General features: G+C 38.1%; 1 protein-coding gene across 1 annotated transcript; it reads left to right on the top strand.

The window, feature by feature from the left end:
- The first annotated feature begins 12,038 nt into the window (after nucleotides 1–12,038).
- Nucleotides 12,039–14,537, top strand: LOC149677869 (uncharacterized). Its single transcript, XM_089837395.1, has one exon. It carries the CDS (start codon nucleotides 12,039–12,041, stop codon nucleotides 14,535–14,537), a length of 2,499 nt encoding a protein of 832 aa, XP_089693521.1.
- The last annotated feature ends 9,825 nt before the right edge of the window (nucleotides 14,538–24,362 follow it).

Genomic DNA, 24,362 nt, shown 5'->3' with positions numbered 1-24,362 from the left:
TTATAACGTTTTGGTAACGTTGAAGTCTTTTCTTTTTATGGCGATTCAATGGAATACCTCCGTTCTTCAAATTATAACAAATACCGCTTATACAATCCAATTGGGGTCGCGTACACTTTGATATTAAAAGTTTTCTTTGTTTCACACCGCTTTTACGCAAGAGATTTAAAAAGGGTAATTGATTCCTAACCGACACGGGTAAAGGCATGTCTCGAAATGAGGTTAAATATATTGAGATTTATATTTTATGGATTATTATTTTCTAACGTAGATTACCATCGGTCCTTCATTGGGGAATATATTGGACCTAAGTCTTAAACTATTATCAGTACTTTGTTTTAGATCTATTAATATATAAGAATACGCTTTTTCGGTACACTCTTCGTACGCTTCTGTTAGGCGTTTGGTGTCTGTAGGAAAAAGCTGACGACTTAAATAGCGAACCTGGTTATTATCCTTAGGATTTTTAAACATAACGATATAAGAACAGTTCAATGATATATTTCTAGAATATTTACCTGGGTTAAAGACATTTTGAGACAGCAGCACGATGCTTAAAGATAAATGATGACTCCCGACACAAAAAAGATTACTTATAAACTCCTGTTTGGTACAGGTGTTAGCTGGATCGTCTAGGATTAAAAGATTATTTATTCTCTTATCCAAAAAATCAGGATCGTTAGGAATTAGTCCTTCGTGGAATTCAATAGGCAAAAAGAGTTTCAGTTCATCAAAAATGTCCTGATAAACACTATAGCAATAGACTATTCTATCAGGAGGTTTGTCCATGATAATGTCTTTATATTTGAGTAAATTTATTACCCACGTTGTTTTCCCCGAGCTGCTTGGGCCAGCCAGTAAAATGGTCATCGGTGTTTCTAAGCGGAGGCGATACTCTAACCCGTTCTCCATTTTTAAAACGTTCTCTAATATCGTCTATGAACTCGTAGTTGACTCGATATTCGTACGGTATCACTCTCACTTTAACAAGGTGGGAAAACGTGACCCGATGTTTAGAGGTCCGTTTTTTCATTTGTGGTAGCGGACGGGTCGAGATGGCTTAAATATCTTTAACATATAAGCCCAAAAACTAGGTAAGGAAGGTACCTGCCATTGGAACTTTACATTTTAGAAGAATAACATCAATTTTTAGGGTACCCTGAAGTATAAGATTACGCTTAGACTGCGCCACCTTTTCAATACTAGCTAGTAACCGATCAGAAGTTAATTCATTTATAGCCATGAATCTTAAATTGATAGGGTTCTCTAAAGCGTCAGAGCTCAGGGCGAATCTTATTAAATTATATTCTTCAGCATTTCGCGTAACATGAGTTATGAGAGAATTCAAAATTTGGGAAAGTTGATCGTGAATATTTATTAATTTAAGTTCTTCTAAGTTGCGGAATTTAACGTTATATTCGGTTGTAACGCATCTATATTTCCTAGATACACGGTTTGATGTTTTATCTATCGTATAATATAGCTCTGGTCGAAATTTAGTAGATAAATCGACTGGTTTAACCTCATCGTCTGACCATGAAGTGTCCGACGATGAAGTGTCCGACATTTTTTAGCGGGAAAGCACTTCAAATCTAACTATATTTCTTTCCGAAAGCAAATGAATACCAATTTTCCCAGAAATTTAATGATCCAATGATAAATATTTAGTATTCACCAATCTTAAAAACTAGTTGATAGTATCGTTATTTCGACACGAATGAATTTCATCCGTTAATGCCGCGCTTTTATATATTTTAACCGTTAGAACTCACCTTCTATTTAGATCTTGGAACACTGTTACGATTAATATCTTCCCCGATAAAACCGTTTTCGAAGAGATGATTATAGAACCGTATGGGAAAAGGAAAAGGCATGGGCGTTACTAACCAATAATAAAACCCAGGCCTTTTCCTTCTCCTCAATGGAACCTTTTCTGGTTACGAGGCTCGAACCGTAAAAATGAATCCATTGTTAAGATATTTAAATAGCACCAAGTTGGAGCGGAGCCTGTATGTGATTAACTGTTAGAACGCATCTTCTATAGTTGTTAGTAAAGTATTTTTTCGGTACGAATGAATCTCGTCCTTTAAGTCTGATCTTTTATACTTAATGGGTGTTGTCTTTTCTAGCTTTAAGTCAAAGAGATCTATTCTTTAATGTAAGGGGTGTGAATAGCTCGTTACATTTAAACGGAGTCATATTACTTATTATCGTTACTGTGGTATGGATTTATTAATTTTCATTCGTATATCTTTTATTTTTAAACCTTCAACCATATCTGCTTCTCTTTAGTTTTATCCAACTAGTTCGAGTGAAACCTTGGGTCAAGATTAAACTTAGTTATAAACAATTTATAAAATTTTCCCATCGCCGATAAACGCGTTTATTTTTCATCATTATATCTATACATATACAGTGATATTAAATTTCATCTTTTATTTTTCCAAGTCTTCAACCATATCTCTTTAATTTTATCCAGTTACTCATTTATAACCATAGGGCTAAATTATGTTATCGACAATTTATAACTAACTTGTCCTATCGCCGATGAACGCCTTTATTTGCGTCATTAAGTCTGTATAGATACAATAATATTGAATTTCATCTTTCATTTTCTAAACCTTAAATGATATCTGCTTCTCTTAATTTTTTATCCAACTCGTTGTAAAGCTTAGGGATAAAATTATTTATCGACAATTTTATAACTAACTTGTCCTATCGCCGAAAAAGGCCTTTATTTACGTTATTTTATATATGAAAATAGGGATTCTCTTCAACACAGCGCTGTCAATACCATTAAACGTATTCGCGACATCTTGTTTAGTCAATTTTCTGATAGTAATATCTTTCTAGCGCAATGACCGAGTAACGGATAGGCGTAAAGAAAACCGTCTCGAGTGAAATTCGAGACGTTAACAGATAATAAATAAGTTATCATACGTTACATAAGCGAACACTCTCTTATATAAGTCTGGCGATTACGTCACGACTAAAGAAAAGTACAGAAACGTCCAAAAAACCCCTAAACAATTAACAAAGACCTAATCAATTGGCGTTTATAGAGAAGATTACATTAACGACTACCGGGAAATAAAAATAAATATTCCTCGTTGATACTATCGAGAGTCCCTAATTTCCTCAATTCTTCCCGTAAACATTTTATAAAGTCATTTCCGTAAAATTCGGCTTTTTCTTCTGAACACAATGGCGCCGGCGAATACGTTTCCGGGGCTTTAACTCTTGTTTGATTTATACCGTGACCCAATCGGGTAAATAAAAGTCCGTCATGTAAATCCTCCAAAATAATGTCACTATTATCAAATATTAATCGTTTCAAAATTTCCACCTGATTCTGGTACTCTATATCTTGATGTTCGGGAGGTTTATCTTCATATATCGTGCATTTCTTAGTAACACGAGCGATTTTCCCACTTTCAGATACTCGGTGTTCGAAACATATTGTATACATAGTGCATTGATGTAAAAGATACGCGACCATATATTGGAAATCCTCGCGCCCTTTGAATCGTTGATACGTCACTATATAACGCATAGTGTGTAAGAAGAGATCCATTAGAAGTCACTGCTCTCTTCAAGGCGAATAACCGAGATAAAGAGAGCAATGTCTTATCAGACAAACTCTATCTGGCGATTACGTCACGACTAAAGAAGTTCACGCCCTTAACCAATTAACAAAGACCTAATCAATTGGCGACCCCCACTCTCGACCAATAAACGAACTCAGAGAAACCCCTCGGATAAAAAACCAGTGTTACTCCATTCTAGACTCACGCGAGTATACACGCGCGAGTCTAGCGCGCTAGAAGGCTTGCGGCACACTTAAATGACCTAATTAACACTCCATATTTCGGTGGGTTCACTACTAATGTTGTCTGTTTGTTAAACTGTTTCAATGCTTTTATTAATGCTTTCATAATTCGATAATTGTAGCTTCTTTAATCGCTTATTAATAAAGAGCAATAATTGCAAATCTAGGCAAATAAGTTTTAAGTATAGCTCTCCTCTCGACTCGGAGAGGTATTGTTTTGGCTTTCCCATTTGGGATTGCCTCTGTAGGAGAGAGTCTTTAAATATGCGAGTATAGTAAGATTATTGCAAGGGTTGCTGGCTTGTTGCTAGCCGCGGAAGCTGTTTTAGGTCCAGCATACTTTATTTTTCCTTAATTTCATTGGTTTTCTTGATGATACTATTAATTCAATTGTGTAAAGTCCTCTCAAAACACGTCGATTTTGAGAAAGCATTCGTTTTATATATGGGTTATGTTTCCATGAAATGCATGAAATTAGTATCAATAGTGTCTGCAAACTTCATCAAATCCCAATTTAATTGAGCTATCTCAGTTAGAAAGTTCATAGTATTGCGCTTTTACTTGATGTTTTGAAGCCTGCAAGTACAGATTGGTGACCAGGTGGGATGGAAATTACTAGAATATGGTGGTGTTTAGAAGCCAGTAAGGAAAGACTGGTGTCTTTGTCGGATAGACAAAGACCGTAAAGGGTTGTTGTTAAACAGATTGGTGATGACAGTTAATGGAATAGTGGCCAGTGTAACTGCGTTATTAAACTTAAATGGAATGCAATTTTCCAGATCTCCGTGAACTGTGAATACGGTCCGGATATTGAGAACATGTTTTGCTCTGATTTACAAAATGCGAACACGATCCCCTGGGGTGTATCAACAGATAGACCGTCAAGTCGAGAACAGAGCTTCTCCGTGACGTACGTTAATCGATGATGTAAATTCGTGAAGCCTTGTCTAGCAAAGTTTATTCATATTCATTATAAAATTAGAATAAGATAATGTAAATCAGTGCTCAATTTAATACTATAATTAGTTTATAAAACGCCAAAGCTTGGACTGATCAAAGCTACTGGCCCCTAAATATTTTTGGAAACATGAATGGTATCCTACAATACATCTAGGTCACCTGACGTAGAGACATTGCAACATTTCAACAAGATGGCCAGGACCACAAGTGTTTTTTTTTTAAACCAACTATGGCAGAAGTTAAAATTTATGAATTATAAAAGCAGAATTCAAATCTTCTCGACTAAACAGTGAAGCAGACGTCATTTAACATCCAATGATCATAAGTCTTTATATGTTCATTTAAATTTTAAATAAACATATAAAATTTACTCCATGAAGTAGCAGTCCTTATTGAAATTAACAACATTAGAAATATTAAAATACCATGGATCAGAAATTTAATATCTACGATCATAAGCCTTGTAGTACAAGGCTTGTACACATGGAAATCAGTCAATAGGGAAAAACAAGAAATGAAGAGCATAAATTTTGCAAAGATATTACTTTTATGTGTTTGTAAAGGCCCAATTGTTCGCGCCTCAACTGCATCCCATCTAAGATCCAAACTACATTTACAACTGGGTTTCCGTGTAAAAACTTTCCTCTCGTTTCACCTCAACGATATTCTTAGTTCACCATCATGACTGTTAACGTTCCATCACACCAAAGTTGATTTGTGCTGACGCTTTTAAAGTGAATGCACACCATAATGTAATGAATGAAAACTCCGAGGCTATAACCCAATTACGAGCAGACGTTTCACTGATCTGATTGCCACCATGACGCTTACTTCTATTTTAAATCTAAACTTGATAATTTAAATGTGTATTTAACCCTCGGCTCACTCTGAATCGTTAATCTGTCTTCATTACGGTCACGAAAAACAAAACCATATTCTTATTTTACTTTAGTGCCTCAATTGTTTACTTTTTGGTTCACTAGGCCTATTAACAATTAAAACATGGTTTGAACGACTGAATCTAAGCCTTGGCGACTTTGTAATCTCTAGAGCATGGTTTATACTATATACTGATGTATTATAGATTAAGTTATATATAAGCAGCCGGTACGAATAATGATAGAAAAATTTCTTGGAATGTTAAAATGAAACGGAGGTTTATAACTACTAATGGCATCGAAATGACGAAAATTATTTTCATATATTAATTTTATATTATGAAAAATAATAAGGTTTTGTAGGATGTATTTACATATGCTTCAGTAGCATTGCAACGAATCCCTATAAACCGAACCCAGTCCCATTTGGCGGATTTACGATTCTGTGCAATGGGACAATCCCTTTGCACCGAAAAACCTGCACTTTTTTACTAAATTAAATTAAATTAAAACAATTTAAGGCCTACATAAAGTGAACACTAGATCCAAACATTTTCTGAATTATAATAACAAAATATAAAATATATCAGCAAAATGTGACATAAAAAAACCAATTGCTAATATTGATTAATTTTTTATGAAAATTCATAATGAAATTTATAAAGCCAGCTGTACTTGAAGTGTGTAACCGCTCCAAAGAGGAACAGACGTCCTCATAACAAACCAAACCTAACCAAACCTAGCCAGTCGTCAAATAGTGGCGTTTCTAAGGCAGTAAAATGTATTTAAAACACTTTCATTAAAAACTTCATTAAAAGAAATTAAACTGCATAGCATTTTTTGGTTGGCTTAAAACGACAAATAGCGTCGTTTGAATTGTAAATACCAAACCCGCGGTTGATCTAAATTCATTAAAACATTGGCCAGATTCGGTCTAATAGAATTCAGCGCAATAGGAATATACCTTTACGCATCACCAGGCGAACTCCTATCGCGGTGCACTAGTATAACAACGGTCGCACACACACAGTCAAGCACAGACTGCTTTTTAACTTTTTTTTATACAAGTTTTGAGATGAGAAACAAGAATATCTTAATAAATATAATTAATATTATATATTTTCTTTAATATTATATATACGTCACTTGCAGAGGATAAAAGGCTCTGTCTAGTACATGAAAGAATAAAACTATGATATGACAGCAGATAAAACTATAACAAGAATATATATTAAGATTGTTAGATTGGCCGCTATGAGAAATAAATGTATATACTGCAAAGGTGCTATGTACTAAATTACGACTAATTACGTAACGTATTCAAAAGCCTCTCCCCACCCCATGTATAATTTAGAAACACATACTTAAACCCCTCTCCCCGGGATACGCGTTACGTAATTTGTGAACAGACCCTCTAAATGCTTAAAATTCTCCTTTAAAGCTTCGAAAGCAACCATTACTTTTAAGAATTCTACTCAATCAAAAATTGAACCAAATTCTCCATATCGCCATGCAGCCAACGTTTTACGCTTTTTGAACATATTGACCAATAAGTGGTTCTGATTTTATTCCCAAAAACTTATCAATAATGATGAAATCCAACCTGATAAATTGCAACGTTGAGAGTATCGTTGCTCATATTTCACAGAATTGAAATCGTAGTGCGTAGTAAGGCAAGTGTTGAATGAATTGTTTAATTTTGTTTGCAAAATACGAAACATCGATATAGCTTGTTTTTCACCTTATTGAACTTACAATGTCTGCAAATGTTTCGGCAGCTGAACTGTTGTCAATTTACCTTTATGAAACAGACAACTTAGTGTATATTTTTATGTATGTATTTGTTATTTTCCATAGTCTCTCAAAGATCATTCACAAAAAAACATTTTAAATTTCGTAAAAGGTATAAAATAATATATTTCAGAAATGGCTGTTCCTTTAATCAGCATTTCCCTGTAAAGCACTTTCCGAAATAGCAATCGCGATTGCAAAAAATCGGCGTTGTTCAGAACTGTTATTTTAGAAAAAGCGACTGGAATTTTTGGGAAATAGCAGTTTAACTTGAGTCTTGAAAAATTCTTAACCCTTAAGTTTACCATACCTTACAACTCCATCATCATACACTAACCTAACCAAACCTGACCTGACCTAATATTATTGGAGTTCAAACAAAAAACCCTAATATGATTTTATACTATTGGGGTTCAAATAACAATAGCTAAGCTGACGATTGGTATTGGGGGTTCAAACAACAAAAAATGAGCAGACCTAATACTACTGGGGTTCAAATAACCAAACCTAACCTAATATGACTATTACTCCTGGGGTTCTAGGTAAAAAACTTAACCGGACCTCACACTATGGGGTTCAAATAACAAAACCTAACCTGTTGTAATACTATTGAGGTTCAAATATCAAAACCATTAACAACTTAGGTATAAAAATCGAACTTTTTCCTAACTTAATTAACCTCATCTGACCTAGTACTATTTGAGTTAAAATAACACAGCCTACACCATCATAAACGACTACCGTTTTATACAACGCGTTTGTACAAGTTTCTGTATATTTTCATTTGGCTGCCATTTTTTCCTATAAGAACTAGAGTAACAAAATAGGACTCCCTAGATTGTATGACTTCACAAAATTATTCTAAAATTAAAAAGGACAAGATTTCGCTTACCATAAAGCAATGAAAAAACTCTGACGTTCAAAACATTGGCAAATTAGCCGAACGATTATTTTATTATATCTAAATTAACTTAGCTCTGTAGTAAACATTACGAACAGTAGAACAAAATGTTGACACCAGAGAAACTTTAGTTTCACGCTGAAGTATGGGAAATGAGAACTTGCGAATTATATTCTGATTTTTGGTGTTGTATATGTTGAAGGCCAGTTGCACGAAGATTGTGAAATACCGATTTGGGACGATAATGATTTAAAGTTGGTCTTGTTAATGAAGCTTTTGGTGGCGGTTTTTAAACGTCTAAATATTTAGATAGAGACTTGGATTTGTTTATGGCTAGCATTCAGAGAATAAATTTATTGTAATTGGTTTCTTTCAATTACAACATCAGTGGGGGAGAATTTGGGGATAATATGACGGCAATTTTAGGGAGGATGGCGTTTTGGGTGAAATTGGTATTAAAAGTTGAACGAGCCACGGTATTGAATTATTTGTAGTATTTCAAGGATATACATTGAGAAAGACTGGAGAGCAAAATAAGTGCCATGACAAAAATACAGGTGTAACAGAACTTATTTGACGATCGGTAATTATGGTTTGGACGCTTGAGAATTGGATGTTGAGAAGTGCTCCGAAAATAATATTGTGGGAGTAGTATTTTGGCGGTAAATTCATGAGGAAGGTTGAAAAATCAGGTTACTCAATTCAAAGTGGATGTTTATGTCCGATGAGAATGGTTTGAATTATAATAATATTTCTAAAGCTTAGATTATTCGCATGTTCTTATGACATGATAGTATTTTATGAATCGCATAATTTTAACATACTTTCCGGTTTTTGGGCTTTACTCTGCAAGTTTCATATTCCCAGCACATTTTAAATTTTAATTAAGAATTTGGTTTTTTTTTGGAAAACTAAGGCTAGTTTTAGAAAATAGATCTAAAAAAGAGAGGTTCTCTAAACGATAAACAGGGCCTCGTTTGCAATTGTATTGTTTTTGTGCGTATATATTGTTTCGCATAGAAAAGACCAGTTTCAATGTACATCACTTTTCCAGCTATTAGCCTATTTAGTCGGTAAGCGCCTTGGTTTGTGACAGTGAGAATTTAATATCTATATTTTTCAATCGGCAAGCTAAGATCCCCACCGACTGTAGCAGAAAACTACAGAGAGTTTGCTTCCATTAATAACCTGGAAATAATTTGCTGTTATTCTATCAGAGAGAATTTATGATAGGGAGTGGAAACTGAGGAATATTATGTAGATCAAAAATCACGTGATCAACATAACTGGCCAGGTCTATTTCCGGTATAATTTTTTGTGGCCCCCCTCTCTAGGGTGGGTCTAGAATGTTGCGGGAGGGTCTCTAGAGGAGATGGACACTACCTTTTTAGGGAAAGGGAACGGTCCGACTTAAAATAACTACAAATGGCGCCAGTCGCAGTGTCGCACTCGAAATCGCGAACCCTTATTGGGTTATTGTACAACAAATAGTGATTGAGGGCAAACTTTAAAATTAAAGGAGTGTCATGTGACCGGAAATTTACCAGGCCAGTTTCACGTCGGAGCCTACTTGTTTGAGCTATATTGTATTTAGCACTGTCAAGGGCAAGAGCTTCTACTCCCTATCATAAATTCTCTCTGATTCTATTACAGGTTTGTTACAGACCGCTAAAAAATAACTAATAAAAAACTCGACCCATTATCTAATGATAGAATTTCTTAAATTAAAAAATAAGTTAAATTTTTATAAAAGCATTATGAATATGATGTAAAGCAGTTCTTTTATCTCCTAGTCTTAACCAATAAGTTGTAACTTGTTCAAACTTCGAATGCAAATAAAAACTGTGATTTAAATTAAGTTAATTTCGAGCCAAGTTAATTTTAAACATTGTGCGATAGATTAGTACGCGCAATATATTTTTTTTGGTTTAAGGAAACCCGAGACATAACGGGCAGTCGCGTATAAGAAGTTAGAAGAATCAAGCCTGGCAAGTATCTGTGGTAATTATGGAAAAGTTGAAGAAGAATAGAGGGTTCTGCGAGCTAGAACCGCCATTATAATGGACAAATTGTATGCGAGTATATCCGAGGACGAGATCGATGTTGAAGAGATAGAACAACTTATGGATCAACTAGAAGCCAAGAAAATCAAGTTGGATCAACTCAATGAGCAAATAATGGCGCAAATCCTAGACGAAGAAGAGGTAGAGGATGAGATCAACAAGACTGAAGATTACACCGAGAACATAATAGAGATCAAGAGACGAGCCTTGAAAAGAATCAGAACCAGAGATGACGCAAGATCAGTGAGGTCCGACAGAGGCACGGCTCAGCAAGAGGGAAGGAGAGAGACAAGAGCTCAGGTCAAGCTGCCAAGATTAACCATTCAGAAGTTTGCTGGTGATGTCACGCAATGGCAAAGTTTCTGGAGTCAATTTGAGAGTGCCATACATAATAACGAGAGCCTAGCAGATGTCGACAAGCTTAACTACTTACGTTCGTACATGGAAGGAATCGCTGCAAGCGCTATTGGAGGTTTAACGTTGACTGAGCAAAACTACGCCAAGGCCATCGAAACCCTAAAAACCGTTTCGGGAAGAAAACCATTGCAATGAGAAGTCACATGTTCAAGCTAACTAGCATGGTTCCAGGGAAGAGATCCTCAGACGTTCATGGTCTTCCCAAGCTATATGACAGTTGTGATATGCAAGTAAAAAGTCTGGATTCGTTGGGAGTAACGTTGGAAACATACAGTAGTATGTTTTACTCAATACTTATGAATCTGGTGCCATCCGATATCTACCTGGAATGCAGTAAACAACTGGAGAACGAGGACAACTGGGACGTAATGAGTTTCCTGGAACACGTAAGGAAAGAAGTCGAGAGCCGAGAGAGAGCCGCTGTATATCAATCAGACGAAAGCATTAGCGATCGGCGACAAGAATCTCATACCAGCGAGAGCACGATAAGTATAAATAACAAGTTTGAGCCCAGATATCCCAGAAGAAAGCCAACAGCAGCAGCTTTAAGTACAGCGGTTACAAGTATATGCCTGTACTGTCAAGAAGCGGGACACCAACCAGAAGCATGTCATAACAAGACACTAGAGGCAAAGATTCAAGCCATTACGAACGAGCGAAGATGTTTCAATTGTCTTCGGACTGGTCACAACGCCCGGTATTGTCGATCCCACGTCAGATGTAAAACCTGCCAGAGAAGACATCATACAACTATATGCAAAGAAGGTCATAGTGAAGAAAATCTAACAGCGGAGAAAAGCGAATAGTCGTCTACATCCAGTAAAAATCTTGCAAATTTGATAACAATCTTCCCTCCTGTGTCGCAAGTCAGAGAACAAGTCTTACTACAGACCGTTGTTTTGAATGCAGAGGGAAAATCTAACCAAGTACTAGCAAGATGAATCTTCGATAATGGAGCGCACCAATCATTCGTCCGAGAAGACATATCACGAGCATTAAAGTTACCCATTGTCACCGAAGAGACTGTGGTAGTTAATCCATTCGGAACCAAGGAAGGAATTCTGCGTAATCAGAGACGAGTTGTAATAACGCTTCGTAGTATCCTGAATAAAAGCATCAGCGTGCAACTGGAAGCTTTAGAAGTTCCAACTATATGCTGAGCGTTGGTCAACGTGTCTGGAGAACGTAAAAGAGTTACCATGAAGGAAATGGGAATTACGCTAACCGACTTTCCAGAGGTACGAGGCATCAAAGCACCAACTGAACTTGGAATCCTCATCGGAGCTGATCATTATTGGGCAGTAGTTCCGGGTAACACTGTTCGACTTGGCGATTCCCTAGTAGCCGTGGAAAGTCTCTTCGGTTGGTCCGTACAAGGTCCCGTTCCAGTATCCGTCAATCTGGCACTACGCTCAGCTGCTATTATGATGTCCATCAAGGAAGATCAAGTTTTATCCACGAGCCTCCGTAAATTCTGGGAGTTGGATGCTTTGGGAATCGAAGAAGAAAAGTCACTGTCAACGATGGAGCAAGAAATTATCGACAGGCACAAGTTGACAACTACAATGAAAAATGGTCGTTACATAGTACATCTACCATGGAAAACCAACCATCCTCGCCTGAAAGATAACTTACCGGTTGCAAGACGACGCATGAAGACCCTAATCACTCGATTTCAACAGGACTCCTTGTTGTACCAGAAGTATCAAGACATCATTACCGAATATATTCAACTCCTAATAGTAGAGAACATCCCAGAATCCGAAATAGTGAAGCAAGAAGGCGAAGCCCTCTATTTACCTCATTTTGCTGTAGTACGAGACGATAAAGAGACAACCAAATGCCGTATGGTCCACGATGCTTCAGCCCACGAACCTGGAGCACCATCTCTCAATTTCTGCCTTGCATCCGGACCTAACCTCAATCCAGATCTATTAAACGTATTACTTAATTTTCGACGACACCGAATAGCTCTGGTTGGGGATGTCGAAAAGGCTTTCCTGCAGATTGGTATGGCATCTGAAGACAAAGAATTTGTTCGTTTCCTCTGGATTGACAGCTTGCCATCTCGCAACGAGGAACCAAATTTCGTCCATCTCCGAATGACTCGAGTGGTGTTTGGAGTCACTTTTAGTCCCTTCTTGCTCGCGGCGACATTGCGACTCCATTTTGAAAAGCAGAAAAACGAGTATCCTGAGATATGCAATATTATGAACAAGCTAATCTACGTTGATGATTTTCCAACTGGAGCAGAAACCATGGAGGCCTCGTACCAGATATATAAGGAATCTACCAAGGTTATGAAGTCAGCTAGCATGAATTTGCGCAAATGGGTCATGAATTCGAAGGAGTTCGCAAAACGATGGACATATGAAGCTCAGACACGAAGCGAAACAATTCAACAAGATCAATTCACCAAACCCATCAAAGTACTTGGAATATCATGGGATCCGTCAAGCGACACACTCACTTTCAATATCTCGGACATATTAGAGTTCCTGTTAATCAAGAAGGACACAAAGAGAGGAGTACTTCAAGCTACATCCAGAGTCTTTGACCCAATTGGACTCCTTTCACCATTCCTCGTCCGCGCAAAATGTCTCTTCCAGACACTATGGTCGTTGGGAATTGACTGGGACGCAAAGTTACCAGCAGAAGTTCAAGAGCAATGGGACCAGTGGTGTCAAGACCTAATTATGGTTCAGAAGATCGCCATTCCTCGATACTACCGTTCGCAAAGTGAAGATCCGAAAGTGACCGAGTACGAGATGCACATGTTCTGCGATGCTAGTCAAAAGGCGTATGGATCGGTGATATACCTACGCTATAAGACGATCACAGGGACTATTGGCGTATCTCTGATAACTTCAAAGACAAGAATCGCACCACTCAAGCAGCTAACCATTCCAAGGCTCGAACTTATGGCTGCTCTAATCGGATCTCGGCTACTGAAATATACCCTGAACGTCTTCGATGGAAAGATAACAAAATATCACTGCTGGTTCGATTCGGAAATTGTCCTTCATTGGATTCAGAGTTCGTCGAAAGAATGGAAGCCGATCGTAAGCAACCGATTATCGGAAATACATAAATTAACCAATCCAGCTAGATGGGGCCACTGCACCGGCCATGACAATCCAGCTGATTTACCATCTCGAGGTTGCCAAATTCAAGAACTTGTCGAAAACGAGACTTGGTGGAAGGGTCCAACGTGGTTATCTTTACATGAAGATTTATGGCCGAAGAACAAATTTCAAGAATCCATCCAGCGCCCCGAAGATCTTCTTAAAGAAAAACGCCGAAGAGTACAACTTGCCTGTGCCGTAGAGATCAAAGAACCACTATTAAATCTGGTACATTTTCAATTTGGCAGACAAGTCTTTCGAGTTAGCGCCTGGGTATCCCGATTCATCAACAATTCACAATGTGCCATTCAAGACAGAGTTAAAGGTCCGTTACAAGCTGATGAGATCCAGATGGCGAAACTTTATTGGATTAAACAAGTTCAAGGAGAATTCTTTTCTGAAGAGCTGAAGTTCTTGCATAAAAGGGCACCGATACCAGCGTCATCACCAATAGCACAATACAGCCCGTTTTTGTACAACGAAATAATAAGATTGGGCGGTCGTCTACAGTTCTCGTCCTTAGAACGCCAAAGAAAATATCCGTATATCTTACCTGGAACCCATAGACTATAAGAACTGTTGGTCGTTGATGCTCACTGGAGGACCATGCACGGGGGATTAAATAGCACCATGACAGAGTTACGAGTCGAATTATGTATATTGCAAGGACGGCGTCTGGTGAAAAGGGTCGTAGAACGATGCTGTGTCTGCCGACGTTTCAAGGCTAGGCCTGGGACCCAAGTCATTGCGCCGTTGCCAGCCGACCGAGTCATTGAATCTCCACCCTTCCAAGTTACAGGCATAGATTTCGCCGGGCCACTCTACGTTCGAGACCTCAAAAATCACAAAGTCTATATTGTTCTTTTCACCTGTGGAGTCACACGAGCGATCCATCTGGAGATTGTCTCCGAACTTAGTGCCGACAACTTCATGTTAGCCTTGCGTCGTTTCATATCAAGAAGAGGTGTTTGCGGAACGATATATTCAGATAACGCCAAGCTTTCAAACGAGCCGAAAATGACATCAGACAACTATACAGAAACATCCGAAATGAGAAAGTCCAGAAGTACAGTAGTAACCACAACATCAAATGGATCTATATCATCGAACGTGCCGCCTGGTGGGAGGTTTTTGGGAGCGGTTAATAGGCTCTGTTAAAACCTGTCTAAAACGCACTCTCGGAAAAGCAGCTCCTTCTTACGAAGAACTCTACACTACGTTAACCGAAGTTGAATCTGTCCTTAACTCGAGACCTCTGACGCACACATTTACGGAAGGCAGCGAACCTGAAGCTTTGACACCGGGCCATTTCCTAATAGGAAAACGACTTACGTCTTTGCCAGACCGGAATTTCAAAAACCATCCAATTGCCGCCAGTCGAGAATCGTTGACTAAACGAGTCAAATACCGACAGAGGATCCTGAACCAATTTTGGAACCGTTGGCGATCGAATTATCTAATGGAGCTTCGCTCAGCCCATAGTAGTCCACACGTCAAGAATCCAGTGGAGTTCAAATTAGATGACATAGTCCTTGTCGAAGAACAACATGTTCCAAGACAATCTTGGAAACTGGGCCGCATTATACAAGTTTACCCTGGATGTGACCAAAAATCAGAAGTTGCTCCTTGAAATTGCCATGTGGGACCATCCTTAGAAGAGCCATTCAAATGTTATACCACTTGGAAATCAATTAAATGACTGCGTCATTGGCGCGGAGGATGTTACAGACCGCTAAAAAATAACTAATAAAAAACTCGACCCATTATCTAATGATAGAATTTCTTAAATTAAAAAATAAGTTAAATTTTTATAAAAGCATTATGAATATGATGTAAAGCAGTTCTTTTATCTCCTAGTCTTAACCAATAAGTCAGTGCTTGGTTGTAACTTGTTCAAACTTCGAATGCAAATAAAAACTGTGATTTAAATTAAGTTAATTTCGAGCCAAGTTAATTTTAAACATAGTGCGATAGATTAGTACGCGCAATAAGGTTAAAGTTTACATTCCATATTCTATTTAGTTAGCAGGACATTAAGATTTACACAGTAATCTAAGGCGCGTTGAATTGCTTACTTGAAATGAGAATTTTAATGGGCGCCAATGTAGAGTTAAATACTCTTTACTTGACCTCCCATAGGTTTGGGAAGGAGGTTTTTCGGGGGGAAATGTTTATTTTATTTTTTATTAAATTTGCAGAAGAGGTTTTAGAGAAATCATATCATGAATGTTTAGAAAAAAGTACATCTTGAATATTTACTGAAAATTCCACCTTGAATATTTAGAAAAAAATCATTTTCAGTATTTGCAGAGTCGCAAAAAAGGCATGCGGTGTCGAGATATTTTATTACATTTCAGGCCACCATTTTTAAGTAAGGCTCCAACTGGCATAAAGTCAGTCTTAAGGATTATATAAAAACGTCTTGGTTTGGACCAAGGCCGAAAAAACAAACGATATGTGTGAGGTTTATCAATTGACTGAAGTTCAGATATTGAAAATTTTTTCTAGTTATTTTTATCCACTCAATCCTTAATCAATATTTAATTCAATCAACTGATTTTACTGTTAATCGATCTAGTTCCTCTAAATTAATTGAAAAAATTACATATCTACGCTTTTTCAAGAACAATTACATTTTCCGAAAACATTTTATCATGAAATTAATTGTTCTTGAAAAAGCGTAGATATGTAATTTTTTTCAGTTAATTTAGAGGGACTAGATCGATTAACAGTAAAATCAGTTGATTGAATTAAATATTCTAGAGGGCCGGTAGGCCCTTCTAGATAAGAACCCACACCCTCCCGTAATGTTAAAGAAATAATTCACAGATTTTAGGCTTAGCGTCCCATGGAAAAAGCATGGGATTTTTGGTGGTCCACTCCATCGAATAACTCAGAAACTACTTCGAAGTTAAGGTTCGGAACACTTTTGAATTATCCAGCAACTATTGAATGTTGAACTTCTGAAGTTTGATTAAGAACAATTAATTCTAAGTATTTTATTTTAATTAATTTATAAATCATGGTAAAACCGTTACATATATTACACTGTTTGCATAGCATTTTATTCAGCCTTCGTCGGGTTTGTGGCGCATAGGATAACGCGTCTGCCTATGGAGCAGAAGATTGCAGGTTCAAGTCCTGGCAAGCTCGGGGTTTATTTTTACAGATCTTTTATTCAACATAAATGAAATAATCCTATAAATACAATGTTTGGATATTTTTTTTGTTACGAAATACGGGCTTGTGGCATAATGGATAACGCGTTTGCATTCGAGGCAAAACATTGCAGGTTCGAGTCATGGCAAGCTCGGTGTTTATTTTAACAGATCTTTTATTCGACATAAATGATATAATCCTGTGGAGTCCCGGTCATAGGGAAGAAAAAACTAATTATTTAATTTTTATACGGAAATGTTTTTTATCAATGTTACGATGTTTATATTTTTTTCATGCAATCAATCTGATATATAAAGCAAAGCAAAATAAATCTAGTTTTTAGTTTTTACCGCATTCTGAATACCGTCTCTTCTTTTAAACACGCGTCCTACAATTGGTGACCCAGACGTTTACATATTAAGTTTTAATTATGTTTAAAAATACCGTTGACCCACGAGACGACGTTACCGCGTTATCAGAACAAATTAAACAACTAACTGAGAAGCTTAACCAAGCAATGGAAGACAAGGACCAATTTGAAGAGGATAGGACGGGAAGCTAGGAAATCGCTCGCGTCTCCATCAAGTTACCACAATTCTGGAAGGACAGTCCGGATCTATGGTTCACAACTATTGAATCACAGTTCAGAATTCATCATATCACAACTGAACAAACAAGGTTCGACTACGTTTTGCAATCTTTGGATCCTAGTATAATTCCTTACGTCGCGGACATACTGAAGAAACCACCAGAAAACCCATACACGGCAATCAAGGCTAGAATTATCTCGTCTTTTTGCGACACCGACGAAAAAAGACTACGCAAGTTACTCAGTGGTATGCAAATCGGGGACCAGAAGCCATCATTATTCCTGCAGACGATGAGACTGCAAGCCGGTTCTCAAGCAAACGACGCTATCCTCAAATCCCTATTCATGGATCAACTGCCCGAGCAAGTTCGTGGTATCCTTGTTATGAGCAATGAAAGTGATTTGGAGAAAATTGCAGCCCAAGCGGATAAAATCGTTGAAGTAATACGTCCAAGTACCATATCCACCGTCACTTTACCAAGACCAATAATCGACGAGGCATCAACCATAGAACGTCTCTCTCAACAAATAGAAGAGCTCCACAAGAAATTCGACACGTTCAGTCGTGGTCGTGCCCGCAGATACGATAACGAAAGCCGAGGACGAAGACAAAGCCGTTCCCAGTCTCGTGGACGTACATTCAATCCGCGTGGCAAACTCTGCTTCTACCATTTCCGATTTGGTGAAAAGGCGGAAAAATGTCAAGATCCTTGCAGTTGGGAGCGAAATCAGGCGTCATCCAAGCGATCGGACCAGGGAAACTACCCGGCCCGTCGGAACTCGCGACGACCGACAGTAATGGCCAGAAATCTCGTCGCCTTTTTATCTACGATAGAACGTCACAACGCAATTACCTAATAGACACCGGAGCTGATGTATCTGTTATCCCACCTACCAAGCCAGATAGACGAAACCACGGTTATCAACTACAACTTTTCGCTGCAAATGGCACACAAATCAGAACTTATGGGATGAAGACACTTCAGCTGGATCTTGGACTTCGACGGTCTTTCAAGTGGAAGTTCATTATCGCCGACGTTGGCAAACCGATTATTGGAGCCGATTTTATTACCACGTTTCACCTCCTACCTGATCTGAAAATGAAGAAGTTGGTGGACAGCAAAACTCAGCTATCAACACTCTGCAAAGTAATTCAGCATCCCTCAACAACAATAACAACCATAAGTGGCACAACAAGCTATCACAAAATCCTAATGGAGTACCCTGAGATTACTCGTCCGTCAGCAGCGTTGCAATCACCAAAACATAACGTTTTCCATCATATCGAGACTAGTGGACCACCGGTCGTAGAACGTGTCCGGAATCTCGACCCAAAAAAACTTGCAATTGCGAAGAGAGAATTCATGCTTATGGCCGAACAAGGTATATGTCGACCCTCAAAAAGTAATTTTGCAAGTCCACTCCACATGACGCCTAAGAAAATAGGAGACTGGAGACCATGTGGAGATTATCGAGCTTTAAATCGTTGCACTCGTCCGGATCGATACCCCCTAGCATTGATAACCAACATGACGGCAAATTTCGCAGGATGCACTATCTTTTCCAAGTTCAACCTCGTGAAGGCATTCCATCAGATACCAGTACACCCTGATGATGTTCACAAAACGGCGGTCATCACACCATTTGGGCTTTGGGAATTCCTGCGCATGCCTTTCGGTTTATGCAATTCGGCGCAAACTTTTCAACGCTTCATGGATGAAGTGTGCCGGGGGTTGGATTTCGTGTTCGTGTATGTCGATGACGTCGCAGTAGCATCAGCTGACTCAGAGACGCATAAGAAACACCTCCGCATCCTTTTCGACCGATTTAAGGAATATGGTATCGTAATACATCCCGGAAAATCCCAGATGGGAATGGCCGAAATAGAGTTCCTTGGATTCTTGGTCAATTCAAAAGGCATCGCACCATTGCCAGACAAGGTCAAAGTAATACTTCAGTATCCAAAGCCAGAAACCATCGCTGACCTTCGAAGATTCTTGGGAATGAAAAATTTCTATCATCGCTTCATTAGGAATTCCGCGACTATTCAAGCACCATTGAACGAATACCTCAAGGGAGCGAAAAAGAACGATAAAACCCGAATAAAATGGACTACGGAAGCGGAAAGAGCGTTCCAGGATTGCAAAAAAGCCCTTCAAGATGCCACACTGTTAGCACACCCGAGGATGGATGCCCCTCTGGTTCTGAAAGTTGATGCTTCCGATTTTGCAATCGGAGCAGCACTGGAGCAGAGAATTGGAAACGATTGCGAACCCCTTGCGTTCTTTTCCCGGAAATTATCGCCAGCACAATTAAAGTACAGCGCGTACGACCGAGAACTTCTTGCGGCCTATGCAGCTATCAAAAACTTCAAGCATATGCTTGAGGGCAGACAATTTATTCTGTATACGGACCATAAGCCACTGACGTTCGCATTCATGCAGAAGCTGGATAAAGCAAGTCCTCGACAAGCGAGGCAACTCGATTACATTGGTCAATTCACCACGGATATACGGCATATTAAAGGCGAGGACAACACGGTTGCAGACGCCCTTTCACGCATCGAGATAAATTTCGTAAACACTGGGACCTTCGATTTCCAGAAGTTGGCTGAAGCACAAGTAATCGACGACGAATTAATTACACTGTTATCTTCGGAGACTGCATTGAAGCTGAAGAAAATAGACCTACCGGATTCCAAAATTGGTCTCTATTGCGATATTTCAACGGACAAAGTTAGACCCTACATTTCACTGCCTTTCCGGAAGCAAGCCTTCAATAATATCCATGGTTTATCTCACCCGGGAGTACGGCAAACGAGGAAGCTTCTCGCACAACGTTTTGTGTGGCCATCTATGAATGCTGATGTAGCAAAATGGACTAAGGCGTGTATCCCGTGTCAAAGGAGTAAAGTCAACAGGCACACTGTCAGCCTGCATGGCAAATTCACCACGCCTTCACAACGGTTCACGGACGTACATGTAGACCTTGTTGGACCGTTACCGCCATCAGAAGGATACTCCTACCTTCTTACCTGCGTCGACCGTTTCTCTCGTTGGCCTGAAGCATTCCCAATCACCAGTATTACCGCAGAATGTGTATGTCGTGCGTTTTATGATGGATGGGTTGCAAGGTTCGGATGTCCCGACACAATATATTCAGACCGTGGAAGGCAGTTTACTTCGTGTTTATTTAAAGATCTCGCACAACATTTGGACGCAAGACACCAGCAAGTCACGGCATTCCATCCCCAAGCAAATGGGATGGTTGAAAGGATGCATCGGTCTCTCAAAGCCGCTCTCACAGCTCGAGGACATGAGCAATGGACAAAAACTTTGCCATCGGTGCTCTTGGGACTACGAACAGCAGTAAAAGAAGATATTCAGTCGTCAGCGGCTGAGATGATTTACGGGGAGACATTACGACTGCCTGGAGATTTTTTTCGTCCAAGTCAAGCAAGGCAAAACCCAGAAGATTTCCTGAGTTCTTTGCGCACGATCATGGATGCTGTGCGGCCAGTACCTGCGTCAAACCACTCCAAACAGAAGGTTTTCGTACACAAGGAGCTTACAAGCTGTTCACACGTTTGGATTAGAAATGACACGGTCCGAAAACCCCTTCAACCGAAGTATGATGGTCCTTACCTAGTACTCGAGCGGAGTGCTAAATACTTCAAAGTTCAAATTGGAAAAAGAACAGACACCGTTACTATTGATCGTCTAAAACCTGCGTTTCTCGAGGTAGATGAGCCATGTACTGTCACAGCGAAACTGCCAAATGCTCTTGATGTGAAGAAGATAGCAAAGAAAGTATCATTTCCGGATATGCCTACCGCTACTTCGACCAGTGATCACCGAACCCGTTCGGGTCGAAATTTCAAGCCTGCTAGTTTTAAGCGTTGACACTGGAAGGGGAGTAATGTGGAGTCCCGGTCATAGGGAAGAAAAAACTAATTATTTAATTTTTATACGGAAATGTTTTTTATCAATGTTACGATGTTTATATTTTTTTCATGCAATCAATCTGATATATAAAGCAAAGCAAAATAAATCTAGTTTTTAGTTTTTACCGCATTCTGAATACCGTCTCTTCTTTTAAACACGCGTCCTACAATCCTATAAATACAATGTTTGGATAATTTTTTTGTCACGAAATACGGGCTTGTGGCGTAATGGATAACGCGTTTGCATTCGAGGCAAAACATTGCAGGTTCGAGTCTTGGAAACCGCGTTGTCTATTTTTGATGAAGAATCTTAGTATATAAAAGGGAAAATTCTTAAATAACAAACTTTCAATGAAATAGGCGCGTGCTGGCGCGTGGTTTAGAAATAACGTTTTTTTAAACCTATACAATAAGGTCAACTAAACTTAATTGAGCCACCAACCGCCTTTTTGTGTGAAATAAGTTACCACCCGCCTATCTATGGTGAATTAATTTACCACCCTTCTACCAATTGTGAATTAATTTACCACTTCCCTGCCAAATGATTTAAAATTTTAATCTTTCCCATAAAATAATGAGAGGCACTTGGAGTGAGCCAACTGGAACATCGAATTAATGACGTTTGACAAGCATATTATTATTTTTATAATAGATTAATACAAATTAAGGCTGAAGGAACAGATATTATATAAAAAAGACTTGGTTTGCCCAAGCCTTAAAAACAAAAGGATTAGAGTTTTTCCAGTTGTCTGAAGCGCGGATATTTTTTCTATTGAATTTTAAAGACAATCCGTATTTTACTACTCTTTAGAATTTAATTCAATCACCTGATTTTACTGCTAATGGACTAGTTTCCTAAAAATTAATTGAAATAAAATAATTACTTATCTCAGATTTTTCAACAACAATTCCATTTTCCTGAAACATTTAATCATGCATTTATTATTTTGAGGGATATCGTGTAAACTCAACCAACACTTCTAAAATCTTCCCCGCAAGTACTGATATACACAGTTCAATAATTGTGACTGTGCTTAAAGAAGAAACGAACCTCTTTATTAAATATAAGAAAGGTGATAACAGCCCCCTTTTGTATTCGAAAAGACCGCATATAATACATAATTAATGAGAATATTATTTAAAAATTAAAGTACGTTCTCCATTGAAAAGAAAAGAAAATTCATGATAAAATGTTTCAGGAAAATGGAATTGTTGTTAAAAATCTGAGATAAGTAATTATTTTATTTCAATTAATTTTTAGGAAACTAGTCCATTAGCAGTAAAATCAGGTGATTGAATTAAATTCTAAAGAGTAGTAAAATACGGATTGTCTTTAAAATTCAATAGAAAAAATATCCGCGCTTCAGACAACTGGAAAAACTCTAATCCTTTTGTTTTTAAGGCTTGGGCAAACCAAGTCTTTTTTATATAATTGATTAAGGATTGAGTGGATAAAAATAACTAGAAAAACATTTCAATATCTGAAACTTCAGTCAATTGATAAACCTCACACATATCGTTTGTTTTTTCGGCCTTGGTCCAAACCAAGACGTTTTTATATAATATCTGTCACTTCAGTCTAAATGTAATTAAATTTTGAATAATTATGTTTGCTTTACCGTCAAACATTTGCACTCTAAAATATAATGGTGCATTCAAACACCATATATGCTGTTTTTTCCAGTGCCAAAAAAGACATCATTTAGGGTGTACTTTAACCCCATTTCTATGATCAATTCACGCCATTTACTAGTATTATTTGCAAGTATTAAGGAAATATTAGGCATTTAAGCACCATTTACGGTTGCGTTTTTTGATAATCTGTTGAACTTCTAATATTACTTAGTTTAATGGTTTTAAAAGTAGGAAAAAAGTATGCTACCTATGTCACATTATTAAACCAAGTGAAGTGAAATAATTGTTAAATATTTATTATAACCACTACACCACAGACACGTGGTAAGTCTAAGTTTTCCAAGAGATCTAACTAATTATTATGTCCAATCACGATGGTTTAAACATGTATCTACCTGGGCTCGAACCTGGGACTTTCCGTGTGTTAAGCGGACGTGATAACCACTGCACCATAGATACGTGATAGCACTGAGTTTTCCAAGAGATCTAGCTAATTCTTATGTCCAATCACGATGGTCAATACATCTATCTACCAGGGCTCGAACCTGGAACCTTCCGCGTGTGAAGCGGACGTGATAACCACCACACTACAGATACGTAATAACACTGTGTTTTCCAAGTGATCTAGCTAATTATTATGTCCAATCACGATGGTCAAAGCCGTACTTCTGTAATTAACTAAAATTAACATACTTAGACTTAATTGTTTTGATCAAGCTGACCGATAGCACACCCTGAATACTTAATTGCTAATTTAAGATAATTCCGAAAAGTATCTTCGCTGTAGTTTTTAAGTTATAGGTGGGGAAAAATCACGAAAAACCCATGTTTATCTCCATAGGAAATTAGCAAAAGCGGGTGAATATTACTTTAACGTTACAAAACGGTATCAAGTCATATCTACAAGGGCCTACCGGCCCTGTAGAATATTGGAACCAGTAATAAATATTACTGATTCGGTTGAAACACGTGGACGTATTTCTATGAAGAAGATTTTTACTTTTCGGGCCGCCATTTATTTCAAGATAGTGAGGGGTTGAAACATATTTTTCTAACTGTTCGCCTCCTACTT

Source organism: Phalangium opilio, unplaced genomic scaffold, assembly GCF_054372755.1.
Source record: "Phalangium opilio isolate 3A_F unplaced genomic scaffold, DU_Popi_V2 ptg000043l_1, whole genome shotgun sequence".
Taxonomy (NCBI): Eukaryota; Metazoa; Arthropoda; class Arachnida; order Opiliones; family Phalangiidae; genus Phalangium; species Phalangium opilio.
Note: the sequence above shows the minus strand (reverse complement) of the source record. Positions and strands in the feature narration are given on the sequence as shown.

What these genes read in the sequence shown, in the direction of transcription:
- LOC149677869 (XM_089837395.1), top strand. Translation starts at nt 12,039, where the DNA reads ATGAAGGAAATGGGAATTACGCTAACCGACTTTCCAGAGGTACGAGGC.